Raw genomic sequence first — 9,381 nt, 5'->3', positions numbered from 1 at the left:
TACATATATATGACAAAAAAATCCCTCCATGAGTTTAAGATATCTTTAGAAGTATTATTTTGCCATTCTCTCTGTTTACTGAGGGTGGTTTCAATACAAGTTTTTAGATCAGGTCAAAAGTTCTCACCCCTTACCACCAATCTTTCTTCTTTATTCTTTCTGTGATCAAAATGGCTGCTGGGATGAGAAAAGGTTAACAGGAAGGATAATTATGTTGGCAGATAAGCCTACAGTGCAACAATTAAGGATCACTTCCTGAATGTTTGCATTGAAATTACATGTACTAATTGCTGAAGCATTGAGAAATTATAAAATTAAGTATAAATGTTTGTAAAGGCAGATTTGTAAACAGTAATGCCAAATTTAGTGAATAATAATGCTGGGTGCCCAGTTCAAGCTGAATCTTAAACAGTTCATAGTTTTAGTCTGAGTATCTCTAATATGTTTTATGAGACAGACTTAAACATTATCCATCGTTTATCTGAAGTCAAATTTAACTTACTGTCCTGTATTTTCATCTGGTTGTTCTGTCTGCAATCCATTTGATTAAGAATTTTCCACACGGGAGCAGTGTTCAAAAACCAGAATCAACCCTCATTCAGTTTAACACGTGCCAGTAACATTTTATAGACCAATGAGAATATAATTAGAACAGGAAACTTACTAAAGGGGCTGTTCCTAGTAGGCTGGTAATAGTTGAAAGGAGATCCTGGCATTTGGTAAAAGGAGAGGAAGATCAAAGACATTATAATCTGCTGGTTTAGCTAAAATATAATACTTCTTATCATGGTAATAGCTGATGATACTTGGCAAATAAACTTACATTTAATAAAGAAACGAGTCAATTATTTACCATCTGCTTAGTATAAATCCTAATTGAACAAGGAAAGGAAATGATGTGAGAGAGAGTAAATCCCTGGAGACTGATGTGCATAATGACCTTAGGGAAAGTTAAGCAATGCAGACTAAGCCCCTATGTGCCATTTATAGTCTAGGGAGAAATCACAGAGCCAAATTAAGAACAAAATTCACCTAAAGTCTAGAGACCAGACAAAGACAGAAGGAAACACCTGAGGGGAATTTTCTGAAAACTAAACCTAGATGATGAAAAATTAGATTGTAGATTAAATTTAAACTCCACAAAGCCTAAAAACTGGCTGTTCTCAATAATGGTATCAAGAAAAAAAATACATATATATAGTTTAGGTGTATTTTCCACGAAAATAAAAAGAAGTTGTGAATGTGTGACTGGATTTTTACTCCCCACCCCCATTTCCTCTGAAAAATATTAGTCTAAAGATTTCCACAAAACTTCCTGTAAGGTTAGCTTTTAAAATGCTTATAAAAATTCCAGCAGTAAAAATAGAGGGGCAAAAATTGTGGAAAGAAAATTACTTTGCATTACACTGAATCTCTTTTCATACATCATGATTTTGCTATACTAAAAGTCCTAGCCTACACAGATACATTTTAACTGTAAAGAACGTCAGTAGATAAATGAATATCACTTAGTTTTTCATATACAGTTTCTGCAAATTTAGACATATCTATTTAAAATTGTTTATATAAGATGAAGCACACTGATGAGTTAAAATATAGAATTTATAGTTATTTACTTTGTCTAAACATCTCCTCAAAATCAGGTAAAAGGACTTATAGTTAATACAAATTCTCAAATGCAAATGTAAACTTCTGCTACTTGATGTGACATCTGCTCTGTAAAGCTTTTTCATGTTAAGTATTGTGATTCATTCTTCACTCTTTAATGATATCTGTAAAACGTATTTTAATGTAAATTGTCCTAATGCTTCTCATGTTTCCTGAGGTGTTATGCTCTATACCATAAGAAACAGAAGCGCCCACAATTGCTATTTTTTTATACTTGATAAAGGGAAGTGCTAGAAAGTAAAATTAAAAACAAACGTAGATGACTTGCAGGAAGCATAGTGTGAATAAAATTTTCATCACTGTTTTTGATGATACTGTGTGAGAAGTTTACCAAGAAAGGTGAAATATTTCCCCCTTCTATTTTACTTAATCTGTTATGCAAATCGTTCTACTTAGAAACCATGTATTTTTTGGGTTTCTATATTAGGCATATTTAGAAATCTGTGGAGATTTAGGAGTTGAGAGAGGTGTCTTATGGTTTTAATGTGTCTTAAAGCAGATTCCCATATTCTTCTGTTGCTATTTGGGTATCATTAGAATGAACTTCCAAATGAATCCACTTAATCCCAAGGCTCGCCTTTTTAGAAGGTGAAGAGAAAACACTTCCTCTGTGTCTGAAAAGTAGATATTATCATCTCTGGACTTAAATATCATTGTCCTTCCTCATTAGTCATGGCACTCAAAATTACAAGTATTATCTTTCCTTATATTAAAAGAGTAATAGTCAAACACACCCAGAGTGAGAGAGGGTGGGAAATATCATATAAGAATCTCAGAAATGGGTGAAAAAGAAAGATGAGAGTTACATATTTATTAAAAGAGAGCATAGGAAAGGATGAAATATTCAACGTGGTTTGACCCCAAATGGTTTGGGATCTACCAGCTATGGATTGGCAGAAAACAAAAGTAGAAACTAACCTGACACCATTTATACAGTAATTACAAGTGAATTAAAGACATAATTATAAGTCATATAAAATATTATAAGAAATTATAGGATAATATTTGTATATTATTTAGATAGAGGAGGCCTTCTTTAGCAGGACAAGGATCGCAAAAGCCGTAAGTGAAAAAAAATTGATTTCTTATTTCTGTATGACAAAAGGCAGTATCATTCAAGTCAAAAGATAAATGACAGTCTGAAAGAAAACGATTGCAACATAAAACAAAGTGTTTTCCTTGTAAGTACTCATTGCAAGAAATAACAAACAGTGCATACAACATGCTATGATTAAAATAACCGATGCTGGAAAATGGGGAGAATATAAATAAGCAATTCATTATAAAGGAAATGAAGACGGTAGACATATCAAAAATGCTAAACAGCTCTAATAATGAGAGGAAGAAAATTTAAAACAACAATAAAATAATTTTTTTTCTATCAGACTCAAGAGAAACTGCACGGGTTTAAATAATAGCTCTCTGAATTGCTAATTGTGTGACCTTGGGTGAGTTAACAAATCTATAATCCTGATTTGGTTGATTCATCTATAAAAATGGAGATAATAATTCCTATGTTACAGAATTATTTTCGTATTGATTATGTCCTTACAGTAGTTTCTGGCACATTGTGGGTCCTATTAGGTGTGAGTTAATATTATTGCTATTGTTATTATTATTGGTAATAATGTTATTAAGTAATCCAGCATTTTTTTAGTTATAAATGTACACCTTTTTGAAACAGCAGACTCATATTTGGGAATTTATCAGAAGTAAAAGTTATCTCTATGTAGGAGACTGGTCCAAAGTACTTAATTTTGCATCGTTTGCTGCAATAATGAAACGTTAAGTGACTTTGAGGTTTATTAATAGGGAGATAATACAATAATATATATGGTATAGTGGCAATGGAATCTAATGTGGGTAAGAAGAAGGAAAGGTAAATTTATATAAAAATACTTGAAAGAATGCCCAGGATGCTTTCTTAAGTAAACAAAGCCTGTTATATAAAAAGATTTAAAGTAGGATCACATGTTTGTACAAAACACAAACAAGCATCTACATGTGCATATATATATTTGTATAAGGAAAAGAAACAGTACGCAAGAAGAGAGACCAAATTTTTCACAACAGATATATTCAGGCCACAGAATGGTAGTATAAAAGGAAACTTACTTATTTTACTTTAGGTACTTCTGGCCTTTTAGGACTTGAATGTCAGCTTCCTCCATGATGGCAACACCATATATGGCTTATTCACTGCTGTATTTGCTGTATTTCCAGTGCTCAGAAATAATTTTTTTTTTTTTTTTTTGGAGACAGGGTCTTTCTGTCACCCAGACTGGAGTGCAATGACGTGATCTCAGCTCACTGCAACCTCCGTCTCCCAAATTCAAGCAATTCTCCTTCCTTAGCCACCCGAGTAGCCGGATTACAGGCATGCACCACCACAGCTGGAAACTTCTTTTATTTTTAGTAGAGACGGGGTTTCACCATGTTGGCCAGGCTGGTCTCGAACTCTTGACCTCAGGTGATTTGCCCACCTTAACCTCCAAAGTGCTGGGATTACAAGCGTGAGACACCATGCCTGGCCAGAAATAAATATTTTTAAATGAATAAAGAATCAACATTTAGATTGTATATAGGTTAAGGTAAATACTATTTATAGACATTATAATGTTTTCTCATCGCACAAATTAGTCAGCAACTTCACAAAGAGTTTAAAGATTCAGACATTCCTTATTGACCTGAAAGCACCTTATGATATAAGGCATATGGAAACTTTTTTTTGCTTTTATTGTTTGAATGGCATTTATTTTGATCTGTATAGCATTTATTTTGGAGTTGAGTTTATCAGATGCTTGTGTTTTGTCATGATGCATGAAGCAAGTTAGGAAAATGCTTATATTTATTAAGAAAAGTCTCCAAGGCTTTGCAACTATTCAAGACAGAAGTATGAAAATAACCATTGTAGGGACAAGCAAAGGCTACATCCAGATGCCAGGAATGCACTGACGCCTGTTCCTGGAAGCCGGGCTCCCACTCAGCCCCTGGGAGCAGCAGCCGCCAGCCCCTCGGGACCTCCATCTCTGCCCTGCTGAGCCACCCGGGTTGGGCCAGGATCCCGGCAGGCTGACCCCGTCCTCCACTGAGAAATGGCTTCGGGACAAGGCCCAGTTCCTCCCCGGCAGGAATGCGGAGAGCCTGCCCTGCCCTCTGCTTCTGAGGAGCAGGTAGCCCGGGACACAGAGGAGGTTTTCCGCAGCTAAGTTTTTTACCGCCATCAGCAGGAACAGGAGGCTGAAGGGGCGGCTGCCCCTGCCGACCCAGAGATGGTCACCTTGCCGCTGCAACCTAGCCGCACCATGGGGCAGGTGGGACGGCAGCTCGCCATCATCGGGGACGACATCAACCGACGCTATGACTCAGAGTTCCAGACCATGCTGCAGCACCTGCAGCCCACGGCAGAGAACGCCTATGAGTACTTCACCAAGATTGCCTCCAGCCTGTTTGAGAGTGGCATCAACTGGGGCCGTGTGGTGGCTCTTCTGGGCTTCGGCTACCGTCTGGCCCTACACTTCTACCAGTGCGGCCTGACTGGCTTCCTGGGCCAGGTGACCCGCTTCGTGGTCGATTTCATGCTGCATCACTGCATTGCCCGGTGGATTGCACAGAGGGGTGGCTGGGTGGCAGCCCTGAACTTGGGCAATGGTCCCATCCTGAACGTGCTGGTGGTTCTGGGTGCGGTTCTGTTGGGCCAGTTTGTGGTACGAAGATTCTTCAAATCATGACTCCCAAGGGTGCCCTTTGGGGTCCCAGCTCAGACTCCTGCCTGGACTTAAGCCAAGTTTTTGCCTTCTCGGCTCCCTTGCAGGGGTCCCCCCTCAAGAGTACAGAAGCTTTAGCAAGTGTGCACTCCAGCTTCAGAGGGCCTCTGTGTGGGGGCCAGTCAGGCTGCAGAGACGCCTCAATGTTGCATGGTGCTAGTGGGCCCTCTCTGGGCCCCGGGGCTGTGGCCTCCTCCCTCGGCTCTCTGGGACCTCCTTAGCCCTGTCTGCTAGGAGCTGGGGAGACTGATAACTTGGGGAGGCAAGAGACTGGGAGCCACTTCTCCCCAGAAAGTGTTTTAATGGTTTTAGCTTTTTATAATACCCTGTGAGAGCCTATTCCCACCATTCTACCTGAGGCCAGGACGTCTGGGGTATGGGGGTTGGTGGGTATACCCTATGTTCCCCAGGATTCAGCTATTATGGAAGATCAGAGCCTAAGAGCTGGGACTGGGACTTGAGCCTGGTCCTGGCCCTCCCTAAGCATCGTGTGTCCCAGGAGCAGGACCTACTAGGAGAGGGGGGCCAAGGTCCTGCCCAACTCTCCCCCTGCTCCCATTCCTCCCTCCGGCCATACTGCCTTTACAGTTGGACTCTCAGGGATTCTGGGCTTGGGGTGTGGGGTGGGGTGGAGTCGCAGACCAGAGCTGTCTGAACTTAGGTGTCAGAGGCCTCCAAGCCTACCTCCCAAGGTCCTCTCAGTTCTCTCCCTTCCTCTCGCCTTATAGACACTTGTCCCAACCCATTCACTACAGGTGAAGGACCTCACCTCCATCCCTGGGGGCCTTGGGTGAGTGGCCTGCTAAGGCCCCTCCTTGCCCAGACTACAGGGCTTAGGACTTGGATTGTTATTTCAGGGAAAAGGAGTAGGGAGTTCATCTAGAGGGTTCTAAGTGGGAGGACTATCAACACCACTAGGAATCCCAGAGGTGGCATCCTCCCTCATGGCTCTGGCATAGTGTAATGCAGGGGTGTAGATGGGGGAACTGTGAATACTTGAACTCTGTGCCCCCACCCTCCATGCTCCTCACCTGTTCAGGTCTCTCCTCAGGGTGGGGGTGAGAGTGCCTTCTCTATTGGGCACAGCCTAGGGTCTTGTGGGAGAGGGGGGAGAAGTTCTTGATTCAGCCAAATGCAGGGAGGGGAGGCAGATGGAGCCCATAGGCCACCCCCTATCCTCTGAGTGTTTGGAAATAAACTGTGCAATCCCCTCAAAAAAAAAAAAAAAAAGAAAAGAAAATAACCATTGAGAATCAGGAAACTCTGGTTAAGTGGTTGTGATTTTTTTTTCCGTAGCAGATTTTCAGTAAAAACATACACTTTTAACATTCTTAAAAGACAGTGTGTGTGTGTATGTGCCTGTAAAGGATGCTGCAGGAAATATATAGATGGGCATTCGATTGCCTTTCTTTCCCTGTTAGGATTCAGGAAGAAGTGCACCTGTGTTCCTGGAAGGCACAGTGGAGGAGAATTTAGATAAGTTCAGGCAAGCAAAGCCATGAAGAGTTCTGTACCTAACTGAGAGTATATATCGCGACTTTATTTCTGTTTCCATCTCAGTCCCCTCTCTAGCCCATTCTATTATCCCCTCAATATCTATATTTCTCACTCCATTAAGGCAACCTGACTTTGACTAGTGCTGTTGCTTTAACAGTTTGGTTTGGTGGTGTTTTACTCAGATAATTTCATGAGAGCAGTTAAGTTTGCTAAGGTGTTCAGCTAATGGGGTCTAAGTCTCTCCCATCATATTTTAGTGGTTAGACTATTTATGTAACTCCTGTTTTACTCTAAGCATTTAAACTAATTATATTTTGCATACATGTGTTCCCCATGTCATGGAAAGTGATCGATATTGTGAAATGAGAACTGGAACAGAGATTATGCGTTTGCTGAGAGTAGGATCAAGTTATGATTTTGTCTCCTGAGATGACTGAGACGGTATGCGATTCTGGGCAAGAGTAAACTGGAGGCAGTAGGGCCTAGCAGTTTATACCATGGACTCCAGAGTCAAACTTCCTTCACTGAAATCCTGATTGTGACACTTACAAGCAATGTAACCTTGGATAAGTTACTTAACTTCTCTGTCCTTTAGTTTCATCATCTGTACAATGGAGATAACATTAGGATCTCACAGAAAATTAGGTCTGTTGTTTCCAAAGTCCTTAATCTTTCCATTATATTGTGCCAACATATCTCATGTGAAAACTCATTGAGATGGACAAAGTAATATAAACTTAAAACATCTGCAGAACGAGAAAAAAAAAGTTGTAATGATCAAAATAATAAATAAATCAATATAAAACAGCATTTCTAACAGCTCATCCTGACACCTCACTGGCATAAGTCAGCTATTTCAAAAGCGGTCTTGTTTTAAACTTCTTTTAAAAACAAAAAACCAGAAGAGAATATCTGTCAAACCATGGCAGGCAGGAAATGCCAAAGATATTGACCTTCCCCTGGAAACATGTGACTTCCATTGTTGGTAGTGTAGATCTGGGAACCTTTTTAGGAAAGGACATGAACATATCTTAGTTATCATGTGGCTCCATAAGTATCCAGGTTTAAATAATACGAAACTCAATGCAGTTATTTAGTCGCAGAGCTTGCAAATTAAATTATAGAGAGAGTGAGCTTCCTTTTTTGGTATTTGATCTCCTTACCTACTAAAGCCTAAGTCCTAAAGAGGTCTAAGCTAAAATAAACAATAAAAGTATATGTGCTTCTCTAACTATAGAACATCAAAACCACAGATTGATTCAGTCAAATAAGAAAATAAAATGTTATTTTAAAAACTCTAAAACAAAACAGAAAGTAAAGGAAACTGAGTATTGGCATTGCATTGATGATACTGGGTAAGTGAATCTTTCTACTTTTTAAACTATAAGCATGGGCTGTTTATGAAACATTCTGACAATAGCCTTTGGTCAATGTAATTAAAACATTGATCTGTATGGTAAACTGATTATCAGAGTACTGCAGATGTCAAGTACACTGACACAGACATTGCTAAAAAAGCTAACTCAAGTTCATTGCTAGCCCCTCTCCTAGGTGATCTCATTCATTCTCTCAGTTTAGAGTATCTATATACTTATTAGATCAAAATCCCTAGCTCCAGCTCTAACTTATCCAAGTGTGATTTGTATGTGCAACTACCTACTTATCTAGTGTAGATGATTCATAGGCATCTCCAATTTGTCCAAAAAGGATACTTCATTTTTTCTTCTATGCTTGCCTTTTATTTTTCATTACAGTAAATGGGGCCACCCCCACCTCCCCCATTGATCTAGACAGAAACCTAGAAGGCTTCTGTGATTCCTTTGGTTTCTTCACTCTGTAGCCCCATACTTCATTCTTCAACAAGTCTTGTGGGTTTTACCTCTGAAGCACATATCTTAATTCTGGCCTTTACTTTTCGTCTCTGTTGCCACTATCATAGTCTGAGCCACTGTCATCTCTAGCCCTGTCCATCCCAGGAATCTCTTATGTGGTCTCCCTGTTTCTATGCTTCTACTTCTGGCTTTCTCTGATCCTTTCTCCAAATAGCAGAGATCTATGTTAAAGTGTGAATAAGATCAGGTCATTTCTTTATCTAAAAACTGTTGTTCCATTGCAATTAAAATAAAATCCAAACTTCTCTCTCTGATCTACAAAGCCTTGTTTGATGTGGCTCCTGTTTATTTCCCAGTCTCGTTTCATGCGACACCATCTTTTGTTCCCTATGCTCTAGCTTTCTTTCCATTATTTGAGCACATCAGACTCACTTCTGCTTAGGGACTTTTATATTATGTTTCTTTTTTCCTTCTGCAGGTGTCTCTCATGGCATAAATGTGTCTTTTAGGACTCTTGGGTCTCAGCTTAAATTTCGGCGCTTCTGTGAGGCTTTCATAACCATCTCTTCTAAAGAAACCCCTAACTATTATTTTCTATAACAACATCCTCTTTGCTC

The 9,381-nt window shown here is 39.7% G+C and overlaps 1 protein-coding gene across 1 annotated transcript; it reads left to right on the top strand.

Moving 5' to 3' along the window:
* Nucleotides 1-4,583: 4,583 nt before the first annotated feature.
* On the top strand, nt 4,584-6,665 carry LOC117096195 (bcl-2 homologous antagonist/killer-like). The gene has a single exon (XM_033233248.1). It carries the CDS (start codon nt 4,941-4,943, stop codon nt 5,397-5,399), a length of 459 nt encoding a protein of 152 aa, XP_033089139.1. The 5' UTR covers nt 4,584-4,940; the 3' UTR covers nt 5,400-6,665.
* The last annotated feature ends 2,716 nt before the right edge of the window (nt 6,666-9,381 follow it).

The sequence above is a fragment of the Trachypithecus francoisi genome, unplaced genomic scaffold (genome assembly GCF_009764315.1).
Source record: "Trachypithecus francoisi isolate TF-2019V2 unplaced genomic scaffold, Tfra_2.0 Contig01451, whole genome shotgun sequence".
Classification (NCBI taxonomy): domain Eukaryota; kingdom Metazoa; phylum Chordata; class Mammalia; order Primates; family Cercopithecidae; genus Trachypithecus; species Trachypithecus francoisi.
The sequence above is the reverse complement of the archived record's forward strand: the minus strand, read 5'-3'. Positions and strand labels throughout refer to the sequence as shown.

Excerpts from the sequence above, each read along its gene's own strand:
- LOC117096195 (XM_033233248.1), top strand. The coding sequence starts at position 4,941 with ATGGTCACCTTGCCGCTGCAACCTAGCCGCACCATGGGGCAGGTGGGA.